Here is a 20,354-nt window from a genome sequence, read left to right on the forward strand (position 1 = left end):
TATAAGAAGAGTTCTGAAATATCCACTTTGGAATTCAGAAAAGGATTAACACAGGGACATGAATTCCCACAATATTTAACAAATATGACAGCTTTCAATCAAGTCTGTCTCAAAGGCCACACAAACTAGCCATCTTCCCTACTGCCACAAAACCAACAAACTGTCAGCTCCCAACAGAGAACTCTGCATGCTTCACTTTTTTAAGATCTCTATTCAGTCACAGCTCTAAAAAAATTCCAAAAAAAGGTAGCAACAGCTCACCAAGATAAACATTCATCCATAAAACCACATGAGACTTCTCCATTCTAAGGAAGGTAATGATATCAAATGTCTAATCTTTTACAAGCTTTACTGTAAGGAAAATAAAGGACAGAAATTACTCCTAACAAGGACTGAAAATAATATTGCCAGTGAGTGAAAGCTAAGGGAGCATTAAAGGCAGGCAGAACACACATATCCCATTTATATACTTAGGAATGAGTTCAGATGTTCCAAACTCCCATGTAAAGGTGATAAATGCAATCTGTACATTCTGTAAAACCAAGACTTAGCAGAAGACACAATCCAAGGAAGAACATATCAAAAAATAAAGGGCCAACAACAAAACTGACAAAGGAAACTTTATCTTGGTTCACAAGACCAGATTCAGGCAGCTCCTGAAATCTTTCTTACTGTAAGAAAAATAAGGCATGATTGCCATGCAGCCCTTGGGGAAGCACCTGTAACAATGCTGGTCCTGAACAACTCGAAGAGCCTGGATTTATGGTGCAGCTAAACACCAATATAAAATGCCTCAAGTTCCTGCATCATGATTAATCAGAAAGCTTTATTTCTCACCAGGGATCTCATTTTTGGCTTTTGTTTCTTACCTTAAAAATTATGTAATCCCATCTTAACTCCAACAGCTACATGTTTCTAGATAACAAAACAAATATGGTGCAAAATTTCTGGAATTCTACAGCACATGCTGTGCATTGCTTTCTGGTAGAGCAGGGGGTAGGGGAATGAAGAAGGGGATGGAAATGCATTCTGATTGTTTCTGTTTCTCCCACAAAGATGCAATCCACAAAATTATTACATAATATGACTTCACAAATACACTTTGGTTCCAATTCTTCATTTTTTTAGCTCATTTACTTGTTTTATCACTCTAAATATCAACACTTGCTCATTCCTTTTCTTTAACTTACTTTCAGAGAAGCATTTGTCAGACCAGTGAAAAAGACCAGCATCTCATCAAAATATCAAATTAAGGATGCATGTGTAACTACATTTTAGCTGGGATCTGTTACCAGCAAAAGAGATATGATAAAATGTATCTTTTCAAACTTTGGACTTCAGGGTTTGGAAAAAATGAATAACACAAGTGAACAATAAATAGTTCACTTCTAATGAACTAGAATTTCTTCTAATACAGAAGAAATGAATGAGTTCAGCTTTTCCTTTAAATGGCATTAATAATTCATAACATTTCCACATGGAAGTATCATTTAACTTGTTAAAGGTATTTACACCTATTTGCAATTCATTTTTGTCTCAGGAATGCATAGCCCTCTTGAAAGGGGATTCTACAGGAGTTTATTTGATTAAAATACATTCCAAAGTTCAGCATTTAACAGTTCACTGTTACAAAAGAAGAAAAAGGTTTTCTGTCCCCACTCTCACCTTTCTCAGAGTGCTCAGTGTCAGACCTCCTGAACAGCAGCAACAAAAAACCAAGCAGAGAGTTTTCTGTTGTTTTAGTGAGCTACATGATTTTTGTGAAGAATATGAAAGATGGACAGTAACAGGCATAGACAGATGCAGAACAGAGAAGCAAGAGCTCATGAGTTCAGAGAACAGGAGACTAACTTCTCTTTTGGAAGGATTAAAACACATGCACACTTATCAGCAACCACCAGTGCTTATTCCTTTTCAAGACCAAACTGCTTGGATTGACCTTGAATTACTGCATTTTTATGCCTTCTCTATTACAGAAATCCTTATCCTCCACTACCTTTGGCTGTTCCAATATTTTAAACCTCAACAACATTTTAAAATCTACTTTTCTTATTGATAATTAAGCAAAATCATCTGATTGCCTAAATCCCTCATTTTTCAGCTGCTGTTTGACGTCCTCAAATAATGTTAATGTATTAGAATGCTCTATTAGTACAGAGCACTATATCAGTTATAGATTTTCTGCACTTTGTGTCACCAAACACTGTAAATAATCCTGAGCTGTCACATCACAACTAGCATCCTTAATGGAAAGCTGTGCATAGTTCTTGCTCATCCCAAATAAGAGGCCAGATCTACTTGGCCTCTTATGTAGGACTAGTAGCTATTATATAACCATAATAATCATTGCAGAATGAAAGATGGCCACCATCCCCAAGTTTCAAACTCAAATCCTAACATATCTTATTTTTATAAGAACAGCCCTTTCTCAGGCATCCATCTAGCTAGCATTTCAAACAGTAGAACCCACAGCAGAAAAATTCAGTGCAGTAGCAGTGCTGCTGCAGTCACAGTAACAGAAGGATACAGGCAAGAGATAGTTTAGAGGGAGAGGTAGGACACTACTGCCAGCATTATTCATATACATTTAGCTCTATGCATAACACTTGTTTTTAAGAACCATTCTTGATTCAATTACTTAAATACTCAAAAGCCTCACTTAAATGAGTAATGGTCATAATTTTAACCATCAATGGTAAAAAGACTCAAGAATCAATGATAAAAATGCCATCCAAAGCTTCTATGAGGTGCAAGACTACCAACACATATCCAGAATGAGCTAGTCCTTTGATACTTAACACTAAAATACACTGCTTCTGTTATCTGTAGTTTAATATTAATTGTTAGTAATGGATATGCAGTGCCAAACACTTGAGTGGCACTTTCTAACTTCAAAAATGGTGCAAGATTAACTAAACCAATGCAACTATGTATTGTCAGTGCTCACCTTCATTCATTCCTATAAAAATTACAAGTTTGAATTACACATTACATACTGTGAAATGCTCCACTGTCTGCAAGGTAAACTAAAGATACCTGTCACATACATACCATGAAATAGGCAAGCAGAATGGCATACAGAAGGAATTCATTCAATTTTCCTGTCTCAGTCAGCTTAACATCATAGCTCACCTTTAACTGCTTATGGTCTACCAGAACCCAAGATATAGTATGGGTGAAATATACAACTTCATTAAAAAGTATCGACATCATCTTCTAGAAACTACAAAGCACTAGTAATCTTGTGTTAATCCAGAATCCAAAGCCAAGAAAAAGAAATTTCAAAGCACCTTCTACTTCTGCATCTCTCACAGTGATAGCTATAGAATTGAATCATGCTGGTTGTGAATGGTATAGAGTTAATTTACTTCACCTGGTTGGTGTGGGGCTGTGTTTTGGATTTGTGCTGAAAACAGTGTTGATAACACAGGAATGTTTTCACTTTTGCTGAGCAGCCCTTATACAGGGCCAAGGCCCTTTCTGCTTCTCAGGCCACCAGCATGTGCATGGAGGTGCACCAGAACCTGGGAAGGGACACAGCCAGGACAGCTGATCCTAAATGACCAAGGATATCCCACACCATAGGACATCAAACTCAGTATATAAAAGTCAGGGAAGAAGAAGAAAGGTGGGATGTTCAGAGTGACAGCATTAATCTTCCCAAGTAACAGCTACAACTAATGGAGCCCTGCATTCCTGGGGATGCCTGAACACCTGCCCATGGGAAGTGGTGAATGAATTCCTTGTTCTGCTTTGCTTGCATGCACATTTCTGCTTTACCTATTAAACTGTCTTTATGTCAACCCACAAGTTTTTCACTTTTACCCCCCTGATTCTCTCCCCTATCCCATAAGGGAGGAGAATGAGCAAGTGGCTGCGTGAGGGTGAGCTGCTGGCTGGGGATTTTATTTTCTTTCACAGTAAAAGAAAAAGACTAAAATGTGTACTTTGAGATGGAAAAAGACAGTTGTAACCTAAGCAGCCTTACAAAATTCTACGTCTTGCAGACTAATTTTCAGGTATACCTGAGGTGGTATGCTTGTCATTTTGATCTTATAATAATTAACTAATCCCAGCTGACAAGCTTAATGCTACTGAGGTGTTTGCTGTGCTAATGCATACTAAAAGCATTACTCTTTTGTCAGTAATATATATAATGTGTTACTGTAAGGTTAAAAAAATATGAGGGAGTCAAATCAGTAATTCCATTATAATCTTGAGAATTGAGACAGGAAGTTCCTACTTTTTCTCTTACTAAAATAAAAGAAAATATAAATTAAAATGAGCTTATATTCTTAAGTATTTTTTCTTGACCTCAACAAGAGATCATTGTGCTGGTGCCAGCTCCAGTAAATGTCATGCAGTTGATTATCAGGATGACAGTTGTATACACAGAACACTGCACAAGTTGACAGAGAATTTTAGTGAGCAACAAGTCAAACCAGACTGTCACCTTTCCTCTTAATCCTGCAGATAAAAATATCTATTACTAAATACACTCAGACAGAGTAGCTTTCTAATGAAATTTTGTTTACACAGCCACATGCTGTCAGTATTCCCAAACAGTTAGACTTCCAACAGAATTTGACATGAAGAGATGTATTAAAAAAGAAAAGACTACACTCCTATGAAAGTCAATACAGAACAGGTGTTCAGAAAGAGAAACACTCTTCACTGGCAACAACAGCAAAGAAGGAAGGATGAAAATATATCTCTTTTCAAACCCATGGAACCCAAAAATTCAGTTTTAGGAAACAGACACTGGGTTCTGCATCTTAGATAGATATTACTGTGTCTATACACTGAAATACACGTGGTTTATATTTATTGATCAGCTTTCAGAGGTGTTTCAGAGGCATGCTTCTTTCCCTCTGACTGAATAGAATTTAGAGTAAGTTAACACGGACACACATCACGCACACGGACACATTGCATCTATACCACAGTTCTTGTTCAAATAATATTTAGCTAGTATTACTTCAATTACTAAAATTGAAATAATTTCGAAGTGGTTGCAAACCACTTTTCTTCTAGTTATCTTTAGCATTCTTACAATTTCGCTTCGGACATCAAGAGCAGCTGAAAGGATTAAACAGTCAAATATATTAAACTGATTAACAAAACTTACAAATGTAATAAAAATGCAATGAGATACTACATTACTGAGATGAGTCTGGAGCTTTTTTCCCCCTAAAAAGTTACATAAAACCCCCAATGATCAAGTAGCATCATTTAGTTTATGAAATGAGGCAATTCAGAAGAATGACACAATTAGAATCATCTTTAAAACACTCTATACAGCACTATAAGTGACTCCCTGAGACTAAAACAAGATTTTTTTTTGTTGTTTTTCAAGAGAAAAAAAAACCTACTGTTTATGCACTGAATGGTAACCCAAAAACCTGCAATCTGATCCTATTTTTACCACAGAATCTTCTGTGACGCACAGCAGGTCCATTTTGCCATTGGCAGTTTATTTACAGACACGAACAGGACAGGGTTGCTAGGAGAGCGTTTTGAGCTATTTATTTTTTAGCACTGTTCACAATTCCGCTGCATCTGAGGCTTGTCTCTTACAACCTTCCTAAAACCCCCTGATTTTATAAATTCCCACACATTTTACCTTTTCCCAGTCAGTTGTGCAGACAGTGAGGAAATGCCCCGGGAACACTTGATCTGAGCGTTTACAACGCGCCTTGTAACAGTTCACACAGCTCATTAAACTCATTAAAAAGCATGCAGCACCTTTCTCCCAAATGAAATTCACTGCCCTGACACATGAGCACAGGCTCCTGCACAGCACACTGGCGATGTCTGGGCAGTTCCAAGCCCAGTTCCAAACCACACAAAGCCTATGGGAACTCTCAAAGCAGAGACACGGTTTAAATCTCCCCTTCCCATGGGCATACCAACCAAATTCCCAGCTACAGCGGAACACAGTGAGTGTGACTCACTGCCACAACCTGTTCTGGGGTGTTCCGGTTTCTACCCACAGAATCAGAAAAGCTGTAATGTTTCTTTAAGAACAACAAAAGCAGCAAAAAGATGCCCATGATGCATTAGTAGTAGCACAGTGTTTATCCTGGCTCCTGCATTTTAGGTTCTCCTCTGATGCTCTCCAACTTCTATGATAGTGACAAGAGGCCCTTTGTTACAATTTTATGCTTTTTGCCTCTTCAATCACTTCTTAGACATCTGCAGTCTTCAGTCACAAGCCCATTTTTGTTTAATTTACATTATATGAGCCACTACAGCAGAGTTTTAAATTCTCTCTTCCTGCTCAGCTCAGACCAAAGCACTTCTAGTAGAAAAGGCACCTGTGTAATTCAGCTGCTATACAGTAGTTAATTACTACATAATATAGTCACATTTTTCAGAAGTCATAAACATATAAAGCTAGTAATGTTGCCTAATTTTCGTGTTAGTGGCAAAAAAAGACTTTTATTGTACAAAGGTCTATTCCAGATATGTTTAGTTCCTTCTTTAGCCCTTCCAAATATAAGACTGCCAATAACATTAGAGAAAGGCATTCTTCCATAGCCTCATGGTGGCCTACATTTTCCCAAGAAAGCCTGAGTAAGTACCTGGGCCCTGAAGAAAAGGGATATTATAATGGAATGTCAAGTGACATACTACCAGTTCTCTTTAGAAGGGACACAGCCTCATCACTAAATCATTTCAAAGTAGCATCTTTGCCACAGAAACTAACAATGCTTAGGCAGTAGTAATCAGAATATAATGAAGCTATTTATTCTGTAGCTTCAACATCATCATGAAAATTAAATCATACCTAAGGTTTGGTTTAAATTGTTTAGGGTTTTTTTTTTATTATTATACCCTTACATATTAGTTACCAATTTTGTTGGCAGCATGCCCAGAAGAGACTAAATACACTATGGAAGGGAAACACAGGCTTTCAGCTGAGCCTGTTTGTAAAAATGACAGTTACCTATATTAACGTTTTCAGACCGACTGTTCCTTACTGCAGTGTCATATTTCACATGCACAAATGGACAGCTTTTGAGGTTTTAGCAAGAAAAGTGGTTCCAAACCACAACTTGTACAGCTACTGCTTGGCAAAACAGAAAGCTTTAATGATGCCTACAGATCAGATTATCCAAATTTCCAAAGAATGAAGATGAAAGATACAGCAGAAACTACAGTGGTCTTGAGGGGGATTTTGGCGCCCCACCCACACAAACACTACTGTATCAGTGAAGAAAGATATAAATATTTACTATAATATGACAAGAATCTAGGTTCTCATGTGATTTACAAAAGGGGAAATAAGGAAAGCCACCCTAAAAAACTGCCCTACTCCTCCAAGATATTCAATACAGTTTATCAAATACAGCATAAGATAAAAAATAGCTGACACCATTGACTGAACACGCTCAGTTTGAAATTCCCTCCAAGTGTACCCTGCAGATTACACAGGTGTGAGCTGGAAGCACAGTATCTTTAGTCAAATTCATTTAAGAAAAACAGAAAGTAAAACCCAAAATAAAACAAAAAAAAACACAAACCCACCAACTTGCAAGTTTTGTCAATGTGAGTAAAAATCCGTGCATGCACTTAGATAAAACATGACCTAAAATATGACAGTAGTAAAAAACTAAGAAGAAAACATGGCAAATATTAGTAAGGGTTTACCATGCAGCTAATTCTGTAGTGTGTAATTCAAAATTGGTTTTTCTACCGACATGTTACTAAGAAAAAAGAAGTCTGCCAAAACCCCATACTTTTATTATTTTAGCCCTAAATTTAGATTTAGAGGTTCAACCAGATAAAGCTACAACCAGATATCTGCATTACCAGATAAAGACAGAATGATTCACATACACCATTAAACAAGTCTAAAGATTAGATTTTTTCTAAGATTATCCAAGAACAACTGGCAATCAATATCCATCCAAAATGGAAGGGATCTTAAAAATCCAAATCAAATATTAAGGAGACTAAGAGTCTAAAGACTGGCATTTGCTATTCAATTTCCTGTTTCTATAAATATAGCTCCTTTGTAGAATACACATTTGTTCAAAAGATTCTTTGATTCTAATTTCTATGTAATGATTTTTAATAATGGAAAACTAAGTTCATCCACATCCACACAAAATCCTATTAAGTTATTTGTACAGGCACGTGTGCTAGTGAGCAGTTCTGTATGTATTCTTAGAGGCCTAAAAAAAGTGCCAAAGCATATTTGCATTATTGTGTCTGTTATCACCCTCTGTTGAATTTAGATGACAAATTTCCTACAGACAACTGTTAATGCAGCAGTAATAAAAACCTAAAAATAGTAATCATATAGATTTCAAATTATATTTTAATAATATGCAAAGTCAGATCATTAAAAGAGTATGGCAACATTAGAAATCAGCAGTTATGTTCTTCGTACCCTCACAGCAAGATTTCCCAGGTGAGTAAGAAGGTATTTTGCCAGCACAGTGGGCTTGACCACTGGTACCAGTAAAATGTGTCAAGAAGAGATGTCAGTTCTTTGATGAGAGAAGATATGACAGGTTAAAACATAAGGAATTAGCTGCACGTGTTTATCCACACAGTTGCTAAAATCTGTACTGCTGGTTTTCTTCTTTGTGTAGTCACAAAGGGTATACAAGAAAAGCTCTAACACAAAATTAAAGCAAAGTAAGCTGCATGGAACAGCCTTCCCAATGGATATGTTTCAGTATCACAAAACTGAATGCAAACAGAAATAGAGAAGTGCATGTACGAATGCACCTGAAGAGGTTTCCTAATTGGATGCCAGTACCTATGGTTTATCACATGTTATTTATTATTCAGTGCTTCAGAACAAGATTTTCTTCACGCTTTTCAGCCAAAATTAAATTTACCAGAAAGGGCTACTTTTAAGCAGATGTGCCACATAATTAGCAACGACAAATCCACTTACTTTTTTCTCCTTCTCATGATGTTTATCCTGAGAGTGAGAGGAAGAATCACTTAAACTTTGATCATATGACCTATTAGATCCCCGTTTGCTCTTTTTCTAAAAAGAGAAAATATATTTATGGACAGAGAAAAGGAACCATTTGAATAAATAAAAAGTATAAAGCATTTCCACTGACAAGATGCTTTACTGCTTGAGGAAAAACACTTCATTGCTTCAGTTACTGGAAAGCTGACTAATTACTGACACTAAAATTCACAAGGACTACTGAATATACACCAGGAAAAAAGCCTGTCCCTGTATCAACTTTTACACCTCCCACAAATATGCAAGATATGCTTTCCACAGAGAAATGAAATATCCCACTTTTTAAAGGTTAAAAGATGCTAGACACATTTTCAAGTTTTCATAACATAAAACAAAAAAGATGCTGCTCAAATGAGTATTACATGAAACCACAGTAATGCCCTGACACATGCTTGAAGTGCATTGTAAGGTGACTTCATGATTTATTTATTATTCAAGCGATCTGTCTGGTATATTTTCATTAAAATGGATTAAAAACCAGGATAAAGAATGCTACAGTCATGTCTGTGATTATAAGTGGCAGATGTAATTGCCTGTATTTCTGTAATGTCTGAGAACCTAGTTCAGGACTGCAAATACTTTATGCTAGGCCAGTGTTCTAAATGTTGGTTTTCTTGTAACTGAGGAAGCATTTAAAGACACTTCAGGCCACTCTTTTGTCAACCAGTTTTCAGCAGAACACCCACCATCTTCAGCAGTAAATACTAGGCATCTGTATTTACCAGGCATTAACAGTGATAACAAAGAAAAATTGAAACACTTAAAACAATCTTGTCAGTTTTTACTGTTCTTACCACTGCAGCTTTGTAATGGAAAGCTAACTAATTGTATGTCAAATATAGAGTTATGTCTTTATCATAAAACTTGGGTTTTAAATAAACATACCTGTTCTCAATCACAGCAGCACTGCTACATTCAAATCAAAGGCATAACAGTGTAAAGGTTTGCCTTTGCCACTAAATAAGAGATCGTTTTCACTTTTTTGTAAATACTTAGCTCAAAAAAAAAAAAAATCTTAGCTTAGTAAGGGCCTAGAAAGCCCTGACTTGTCTTCATTATGAAGCAAATTCATCAGTATTCACAAAGGCACAAAACTAACCTCACCAAGCTAATCTTCTAGAAACTAAATAGTTGACTGACCCTGTATTTTTACCGTGCTGCAACCTAAAAGTCACACCAAGTACTCAACTTTTTAGCAGTGAAAAATAATCTGCACGTTAAACTATACTTACAAGCATATTTGAACATAAGCCTGCACATTTTAGTATTAATAAATAACATTTTTTAAACATCAGTAAGCCCCTCAAGTCCACACACTCGTACATGTACATAGAAACAGATATCTGGAATTGTCAAACTATTAAAAAGTGAAAAGGAAAGACTCCAGAGGTCTGATCCAAAACCTTCTGCATTAACTTAGAAATGTCAATGTTTTTCTTTTCTTGTTTGTTTTTTAAAAATCAAACCTCAGGTCACTTCCTTAAGGTTGTGTTTCAGAGAACCTACAAGAAGGGAATACTCACTGGCCACACAGTGAGAGACAGAACAAAAGAGGTTGGGCAGAAGAGTAATAGAAGCAGAAAAATATGGAGTGCTTCTTTATTCTCTAGAAGTAGTATTTTCTAGTTTATTCCAAAATGGACTGAATTCCTAGAAGGCACCTAAACAAATAGCAAAAGAAAACATTCCAGGAACTCAATGAAAAAAACCCACTAAATGTGCATGCTATTTCTGGCAGAGGGGGAAAACCCACACATCTATAAAGTAACCACTTATAAAAACATTTCCAGCTAGCACTTCTGTAACTGTGATTAAAACATTGTTTTAATGAAATACAACCTACTTTTTCGAACTACATGAAAATATTATTTCTAATGCTAATGGCAACTCAGAATAAAAAATAAGTCAGTAACATTTATTTATAGAATTTAATAAATACATACCAGTTTATTAAAATGGTATTTACAGTAGCCGCAGTATTGGACGTTATCTGCACCATTGCCTTCCTCTTCACAAAGAAGTCCTGCAAACTGTGCACTAAAAATAAACCAGACAACATTCAAGGAAAGCCATTTTACACCAGTCTGTACCACAATAACACATCTGATAACATATGGTTCCTTATATCTGCAATTAGTAAGAGATTTTCACACAAATAACTTCCAGTGGCATGAGAACACACAACCAACCCTTGTAGCCCAGGGAAAAACATATATAATTCATATTTTGGCTGTTGCCTTTTGTCAGAGTCTTTAAGCCATTCACACAAGCTTACAGTTTGCACATCTACATTTACTATGCAGCTACTCGCACAAATAAATAAACAAAGCAATCTACAATGACTCTTAGCTCCAATTCAAGCAAAAAAATATCTAAGGAAAGAACAGCTTTTAACAAAACCATACTGTAGTTCCAAAAAAGAGTTTTTTCAGAACTTGCATACATGCGTCTCTGATTCACACTGAAAATTACTGGTTTTTTTTAATCTAACTTGAACTACATAGTAAATCAAACTGTATTTACTAGTTTAAAATACTGCGGCAGGCTAATCTCTTTTTAAAAAGATCAACAATTACAAGTTGCATTCACTAGACTAATTATTACCTTATTCTAGTATAATCTTTACAAAACAATTTTGCTTTTCACCATCTGTAATGTTGATATATTTTCCTTATCAAAACCCACTTAGATATTGACAACCCAAATATTGTTACATTTTCCACAATTTTCATTCCCACATGTCAGAGTTTAGGATTTTTCCTTTTGCTTCTTTCCCTTAGGGAATCTTCTCCCATATGTTGCTAGGAGACAACAACGACTGGGTACTTAAGAGAGAAAAAAGAAGTTGCCAAACTCGGGGGAGGAGGGCACCTGGCTGCGCTTCTCTTACCTGAGGGTTTCTCTGGGAGGGGCAGAGATAGCAGAGAATGGGGCTGGGGAAAAGGGGGCTGGGGAAAAGGGGGCTGGGGCAGCTGCCAGCTCTAGAGAGCTCTCGGCACAGGGAGGGGAGAGGCTGCAGTCGCAGTGGGGAGAATTGGTCACCACTGCGGGGTTCAGCCTCCTGCTGCCTTTCTGCTGCTGCACTGGGCCTTGCTGGTACCATACCTCACCAAACAGGGAACCCCCCTTCCCATCTGGTAATGCTGAGGGAAACCACGCCACTGTGCCCCATCCCTGCCCCAAGGGAATCACTCCCTGCCCTGTTCGGGAGGCCGATGCCACTGCCCTGCCGCCCGCCCGCCTTCTCCGCCACTACTCGGTCTTTGCTACACTGCGGCCCCACAGCCCCGGCCTGCTCAGACATCCCCGCGGTTTTCTGGCACATACTGAGAGGAATAGCAGATTTGTCTTTACAAACAAGCTGTGGGTCTGCTGGTAGATGAAACCAGCACTGGGAGATAAAAGAAACAATGGGAAGGATTCCACTGATTGATGAATGAAAGAAACAATGGAGAAGAAAAACCTCTAAGTTCCATATGAATTAAAAATTAAAAGGGAGGGTTATACATTAGAGGGGAATCTCTTGGTATCAGGCACTCGGGGAAGTCTCTCTCAAGTACCTCAGCCAATGGGGAAAGAGAGAAGGGAAATGCGGCCCTGAAATTAAGATAAACTGCGTCCTCCAAAAATTTGAAAGATCCCAGTGCAATGCTCCATGGCCTCTCCCTTTATTCGAATAAAGTAAAAGGACTCTTCTGTCTCCTTTTTGGACATAAACCTCTGGTGTTTGTGGATTAATTTTCCTAATGATCTCATCTACCACTCCACGAATGTGCCCGTCCCTGCCGCTCCAGCTCGCTGCCCCCGAGGGTCCCGCTGGAGCACCAGGACCGACTGTCCCAAGGAGTTTGTAAAGCAAAGCCTCTCTCGCATCCCCTCCCCTCTGGGCCAAGCCGCCATTACCGCGCCACGCTCCCCGAGCTGAGCACAGCGCCCCGGGCAGGAGCCAGCAGCGCCCCTGCCGGCCGGGCCCGGAACTGCATCCACGGGGAAATGGCCTTGAGTGAGGCGGGACCGAGCGCCTGCCGGGGCGCTGGTTTGTGCTTTTGTTTGTTGCTGCTGCCACTGTTTTTGTTTGTTTGTTATACACACACAGACTACTAATGAACTGTTTTTCCTTTTCTCATATCCTTGCCTGAAAGACCCTTAATTCCAAAGTTATAATAATTCGGAAGGAGGAGGTCAATACTCTCCATTCTAAGGGAGGCTCCTGCCTTCCCTGGCAGACACCTGTCTTTCAAACCAAGACACCATAATAATGCAATGTTACAGTCAAAATATACACGGGAGTATTTAAATTAAAGAAGATTATATAATGTCGTTAATTTTTACAGATTTTTTAAAATACGTTCTTGGAAAACCCAGAAATACTAAATATATGCACATCTACATCTGATACCAACTAGAAAAAAAATAATTAAGAGGATGTCTTTAAGCAAAGATGTATTGTTTCTAAGCTTCTCTTACAAAAAAAACCATGCACTCAAGCTCATTTTTCATTAGACAATCATTCTGATAACCTCAATTTAAAACACCTTGTCCTGGATTTCTGGTAGTCTTCATGTTTTTCTTCCATTTTTTTTAATATTACAGAAACCTCTAATTATCTCCAGCCATACTACTACTCTCCAGCTAGATATCATTTTGTAGTATAGACCATGTTTTTGAACCAAAACATTCTAAAAAGTAGCAAGATAGCTGTTTTAACATTCAACTTAAAGTCTTATGCTCTTCACAGCATTCAGGGTTTTGGAATAAAGTAAGAAGATGAAAAGGACTCTTGTATGTACCCAAGTGTTTGAAAGGAAAGAGACCTTTTCATACAAGTGCTTGGATGTACACATTTTCTCACATCTCTAAGTAATCCCTTTACGTGGTATGCATGCTTTGAGGAATACAATCCATTTTCATCATAAAAAGAAACTTGACATTGATCACATCCAATGAAAACTCAGATGCTTATGAAAGAATAAAACCTGCAAAGCAGTCAAGCAATTGCAATTTAAAAAAAAAAATGAAGAGTTGCCAAGATTATCAGCAGCAAAACAATGGAATTAAACCCTTCAAGATCTCCACAAAACATACAAATTATCACTTGGGTACACTGAAGAAAATACATTTTACTGGTCATGAAGCAGCATACTGGGGCAGTCACAAAACAGGTAAACCCACAGATTATATGGCTAGACAGCCTAGATAAATCTGCCCACTACTGTAAAATAACTCCTGTTGAAATTGAAGAAACAAATAATGCCTGCAAATTTTGGAGTGGAACTCTTTTTGCTTCCTTTTACCTGTTGCATGTGGTTTAATCTAATTATCCAGCCTCTTTTAGAAGTCCATAAAGTGAAACAAACATCTCCTGAATGCAAGGAAAACTAAATATCTTAAGTGGAATTAATTAGATGGTGGAGGACACAGCTTTTTTTCCTCCCGCAGTAACACATGAAATCTGAATAGTTCATGATGATCAGTACCATTTGGATAAAACCAGTGAAGTGAGTTACTCCCCAATGTTTGGAAATGCATACTGGAAAGGGTGAGTCTAGTGCCTTTTTACATACAGCTCAGTCATTTTCCCACTGATTTACCAAAAGCAAACATCAAATCAGTTAGCAGGCAATGCTAAAAAACAATGTCCTCATACTCCCATATCCTATTAAACCTCATCTAAGAAAAATAAGCTAAGACCAAGAAAAAACTCCAAACTCCCCCACACTTATTCCCAGGAGCACACACCATTTAATACCACCCAAGGGAGTATTATCAGACTGTTTCTGCAGCTCACAGCAAAATCTATGCTGCCACTGCCATATTGTTAGTAAACACTATTATAAAAACAAACCACTTTGCTGTATTTCTTTACTCAAAAGATGCTCTAAATAAGGAGCTCATTCATTACACTGTGTGAATTGATTCTTTCTGAACATCAGAGATATTAAATAATAAAATATACTTACCATGTTACGTGAAAAGCTTGTCGACATCCATGTTTATTACATGTCATACAAGCACCAGTGGCTGCTTTACTTTCTCTGCCTTGTTCATCACAAATATAGCATGTCTATCAAAGAGAAAATACTTAATTTGATAAGAAGTATACAAACAAATTCTGTGTTACAGGAGATCCTAGGCTGAGAACTACTGGATTTTGCAGCTAACCTGGTTTAAGAACTTCTTTATGAAAGTCTAATCATGCTTGTTAGCAAAAGGAGATCACCTGGTAGACTCTTGGGATTTGTGTAACACTTCACCAACGTTAAGGCAGTACAATTACTAATTTGCTTACATTTCGTACCATTGTCAACCAGCCAAAGTGTTAAACAGCCAAGGGTTAGTAGCATTAGGCTTCCCAACTGTCCTTGCTTTCAAGTTTGCATTTATGTCCTTTTAAGTCTCAGTCATTTTCATATTCATTTAATATAACCTGTATTTGTGGAATTCAGAAACATCAGACTGAGTGCCTAATGGTATAATATGCCATAGGGTGTGTATATACATATATATATCTACACAATTACAAAAAGCCTGCAAACTTGAAATTTTATTTGTACATTTGGTGCAAAGAATTTTCCAAGTGTCATAGCATGTTTCAATATTCATATGATGCTTAGCTCCTTTTAATTAAATTGGTGTTTAACCAAACTCTGCATTGTTTGGATGACTACTTCAGTATGACTTGGACAGTCCTATAAACATCTTGTAAATTAATCCATCAAGAACCTTCTGTAAAAAAGCTTGAATGAGTATACCAAACACATTCCAACCTCCCAAACAAGCTATTTAGTACCTGGAAATCTTTTCATAGCATTTCTAAATTTATGTCTTTTACTGGGATGCCATGGCAATTTTTTAATCTTTTCAAAAACATTCTAAGTAAAACAGAAGGAAGAAATTTTAAATATCCAAATTCTTCCTCACTATTCTTTTTCTTTTTTTAAACAAGTGGCTGATAAATATGGATACATACTGTACGGAAGCTTACTACTATAAAAGTATCACTACAACCTCTCACCTGCATTCCAGGGAGAAACATCAAGCAAAACTAAATCTTTTTTCACTTTTTCCTGTCCTAATTACTGAAAGAGCATTTACAGAGATTCTATATTATATCACACTCATGTGAAAAATTTAACAATTTTAGAAGAGATTCTTAATGAAAGTATCACCCAGTACTGAGGTGGATTAAATGTTTGTTTTTATATGAGAGAACTTTACTGAGTATTAAACATTAAGAACACTCCTACCTCTGTAGAAACCTCATTATAAGATCCTTAATGAGAAAAGAGAAACTTCTTCATGCCAAAAAATAAAATTGTCTCTATTTTAATTGACTAATAATTTTATCACAACCTCCTTTCAGTGAGGTAGAGAATGAGTAGAATAATAAATGCAAACAACATCAATCATGGGTAGAAGAAAACACAGTGGAAAAAAATGGACCAGGAGACAACTGAAATTTTTTTTAAAAATTATATAATGCAAAACCAGTTTTAAACATGAAAATGAGTGAAATTCTGAGATCAGAACAGCCTGTTACAGAGGTTTTAAGAACAACATTTAACAGGAGGTGTCAGCTAACTAAAGCATTTTTGTTAATAAGCAAGACTTGAAGGTAGAAGAGTTATTCTTGTACAGTTTCCACACTACTTTAAAAGCTAATATATCCTAAAATCATACCCTATAACCTAACATTTAAAAGATCAGAAAGGGGATAATCCTTCTTAATTCTTTGCCTTGCTTCTTTTGTACCTCAAGGTGGTGAACACTGATAATTCAGTTGTTTGACAGGGTCTGAGACCGGCTGCTTTTTAGCTTTCCATACCATGACCTGACACATTTAGATTTTAGGAATGAACAAGGTCATGATCTATCAACCTCATCTGAGTCACTATATGAAGTGTAAGTAACTTCAAAGTAAGATACCTCTATAAAGAGAGAGTTCAATAAACCCCATAAAACTCAATCTCCAATTACTTTCTGGTTTTTTCAGAGTTTTGTTTCAAGTTCTTACAGTTTTTTCCTTATTGAAGAAAAGCAATACAAGCATTCCACTTAGTAGAGAGGCAGAGTCCCATCTTTCAGTATTTACCCTACAGGTAGGGTCTCTGTTTTGGGACCTCTTGGAGCAATTTACAGTAAAATGACTAAAAAATTACTACAAGGTACATTATTGACAAGTTTAAATGCAACATGGTGGACTGACTACTCATTTTAAGAAGCTCAAAGAACTTTCCTGCAATAGTCATGAGAAGCATTAAACCTGTTTCCTAGTATTCCATATGAAACAGGGACAAAGAAGGTTCCAACAGACAGTAAGTTCTCTACAGCTGAGCTTCTCATATTTGTACCTTCTCTTAGACACACAATCAATCCCAGAAGCCTGAAAACCTTTGCCTTTCTTTCACAAATGAAGACTTGCATGTATTTGGAAATCCATACAAATGCTACACCTCTGAAGCCTCTGAAATGTGGAAGTTTAAAACTGTGTCCTACCACCTACAGCTGCACTCTTCTTCAAAGCTCCTAAGGGAAGAGAGTACTCTCCCAAATTCACTGGAAAGAAGCAAAAGCTTTTGATTCAGCAAGGAAATTTTACTCAGAAACAGAATATCTTACTTCCTTTAAAGGCAAAATATATATTTTGCACAGCTGTCTTTATGTTACTGTCAAAGATTTCCCCTCAAAGATGCAAAAAGCAAACCTTCTTTGCAAAAGCAAACAGAAGGGAAGATGAGACAAAAAAAATTATGATGCAAAAAGTGATTTCAGAAATAGTTTACTCTAACAGCTACCCAATGGCATTCTCTGAGCACAAAATCAAACCTAGGAATTGTACAGAAATTTCTCATTGTTGCAGCAAGTACTGAAAGAAAAGTTTGCCAGCTGCATTCACTACAAGGCAAATGAAGAAACTCCAAATGCACTTATCTTTAAATCACTTCTTAAAAGACATTACTAAAAGCAGTAATTATATAAAATTATCACATAGTTTCAAATGAACCTAGAAGAGACAAAAGAAGCTGACATAAAATAAATATATGTTATCCATGCATAACCATCCAATGAATAAGAAACACCTAGTTCTGAAAAGAAGAGCAACTAATAGCCCACTTCTTTTTTGGCAGCAACAATGTAAGAAGAACTTTCCTAATAGCTAACTCATTAATCAAATCATTCAGTGGATTCATTCTGTAATGTGATGGTTTTTATCCCTGAAACAGGCAAACTTCAGGGAAATAGCAGCCAAATATCTCTATATGGACAAACCCCATGCTCTGGTATCTACAGCATTTCTTCTTGCATTTAAGATTACTGTACTTGGTAATACTGCATATTATAATATATTTATATAATATAAATATATTTGCACAGTATTATAATTATATTATAATATAATTATAATACTGTGCAAACAAGTGCACAGGGAAAATTCCAAACATTAAATTAAGTACTAAGTCCTGGCAAAACTTCAAAAATATTTACTTTAAAGACTACAGTATAATTTCTCCCTCATGGTAATTTTCTTTGGCCTCTATTTTCCCCAGTTCTATAAGCTAGTGTTCTATGTATATCTAGCCATGCACAGAGAATTATTCAGAACTTCACAGGAAATAATATCTTACTTAAAAATCTCCTATTCCAACCTGAGCTGACAAACAGAATGAAATTATCACTAAGCCTCTCTAAGAAAAGAAACAACTCCAGTCATTTTTCCCTAATTACATGTTTACATTTGTTCTCAATGTGCAACAAATGTTTCAAGAACTGTTTGTCATACCTATTTCTCAAAAAAACAGCTTTTCTTTCCATTTTTACACAAATTAATAAAGTCAGAGTAAAATGCTTTACAAAATTTCTGATCTAAAAAAAGGATCATTTAAATAAACACAATTTATCTTGAATAGCAATAGGAGCAGAAGGTGAAATTACTGCAAGCTACATGAAAAGGGAACTGATAGTTTTACTGATTTGGGGGGATATTGCTCAAGAACAGCCTACTTGGGAAGCAATGGCAGTTTAACCACAGCAGTGCTAAACTCAGCAGCAGCTACAGACTTAGCCAGAGTTGGGAGTTCCCTGCCAGCCAACACTTCTCTAAATTCAGTACTGACACAACTGGACTGCTGCTGGCTCTGCAGTTTGACTGCTTTCAGAAGGTTTGCTGCAGCAACTGCAGTATAACCATTTCTTGGATTCCCCTGACACCCACAGCTGCTATCTCCCTGACCCAAAAGGACCAAATAATGACAGTGAAATCTGAGTTCTGTAAAAACAGAGAACAAAAATAATATAATTTGCAGGCTAGGGGTGTGACCCCAAACTTTGGCATTTCTGACACTGATCTCATTGTACTTCATAATAAACCGTAGTGGCCTGATGAAAAGTAGTTTTAGGCTGACTGCTAGCATGGAAAATAGACCTCAGTCAGAACACCTGCCCAGAGCACAGAGAACTAAGAGCTGGACAACACCAGGAACTCTCTCTACATTAACTGTATGGTGCTAGTAACTATCTAGCACTAGTGAGAAAGAAAAACACACTAAGTACCAACAATGGAAACTAGAATTTTAGTAGCAAACACAACTGCATCATCACACATTTAGAACAAGAACTGTTTGAGAAAGAAGAAACTTAAGTTATGATGAAAAGGAATTAATAAAGACTAAAGAGAGAGACAAACAATGGATTTTGTCAACAAGTAATAGTAAAAGATGCAGAGTACATTTTTTGAAGTTACAAGGATTTACTCATCCAATATCCAATTACCATTAATGGAAGTGGTGCAAGATAAAACAAAATTCAAAGTGCTCCATGAAATTTCTGAAGGACATTAAGGGAGAAACACCACCAATTTAAAAAAAATCATGACTGACTGTTATTCAAGGAAAAAGAAAACAGATGTTCTGTTTCCTCAGAATTGAGGAGAGAGAGGAAATAAACTCATCAGTTATAGGAACTCTTTAGTGCTTTGTGCCCAAGCAGAAACATTTTATTAGCTCTGTACTGAATCTTGTTGTTGCATGTTCTTGTAAATGCAGAGGAAAGCAAAGAGTGAGATGCCAATAGAGATGCTCAGACAGTAATGAGAAAGCTGAAGAAAAACTTAGACTTTGACTCCTGGTATTTCAGCTACACTGGTAAATCAGATGGACAAAACGCATTGACAGCAACTGGAGAAAGTGAACAGAAAAGGAAAAGACCAAAGAATGAAAAAAGGAAAAAGGCTAGAAACATTGAGGGGGAGCCCATAAATCAAAGATGGAAACTTGGAAAGGGGATGTGGGGGGTGTGAGAAGTCACAGAGGTAACGTGAACAGGGACTGGTTCCCCTGTAGGAAGAACACAAGAGGAG

The 20,354-nt window shown here is 36.9% G+C and overlaps 1 protein-coding gene across 8 annotated transcripts in view; it reads right to left on the reverse strand.

Moving 5' to 3' along the window:
• MLLT10 (MLLT10 histone lysine methyltransferase DOT1L cofactor) overlaps positions 1-20,354 on the reverse strand; it is a 125,512-nt gene that overhangs the window by 67,536 nt on the left and 37,622 nt on the right. For 7 of the 8 annotated variants that reach the window (XM_064704142.1, XM_064704143.1, XM_064704138.1 and 4 more), the window contains 3 exons: positions 14,959-15,062; positions 10,942-11,035; positions 8,915-9,010 (listed from right to left, as the gene is read on the reverse strand). In XM_064704142.1, coding sequence (XP_064560212.1) covers positions 8,915-9,010; positions 10,942-11,035; positions 14,959-15,062 — 294 coding nt within the window. The remainder of the gene's footprint in view (positions 1-8,914; positions 9,011-10,941; positions 11,036-14,958; positions 15,063-20,354) is intronic. The other variant, XM_064704144.1, reaches the window with a different exon arrangement.

The sequence above is a fragment of the Zonotrichia leucophrys genome, chromosome 2, assembly GCF_028769735.1.
Source record: "Zonotrichia leucophrys gambelii isolate GWCS_2022_RI chromosome 2, RI_Zleu_2.0, whole genome shotgun sequence".
Taxonomy (NCBI): Eukaryota; Metazoa; Chordata; class Aves; order Passeriformes; family Passerellidae; genus Zonotrichia; species Zonotrichia leucophrys.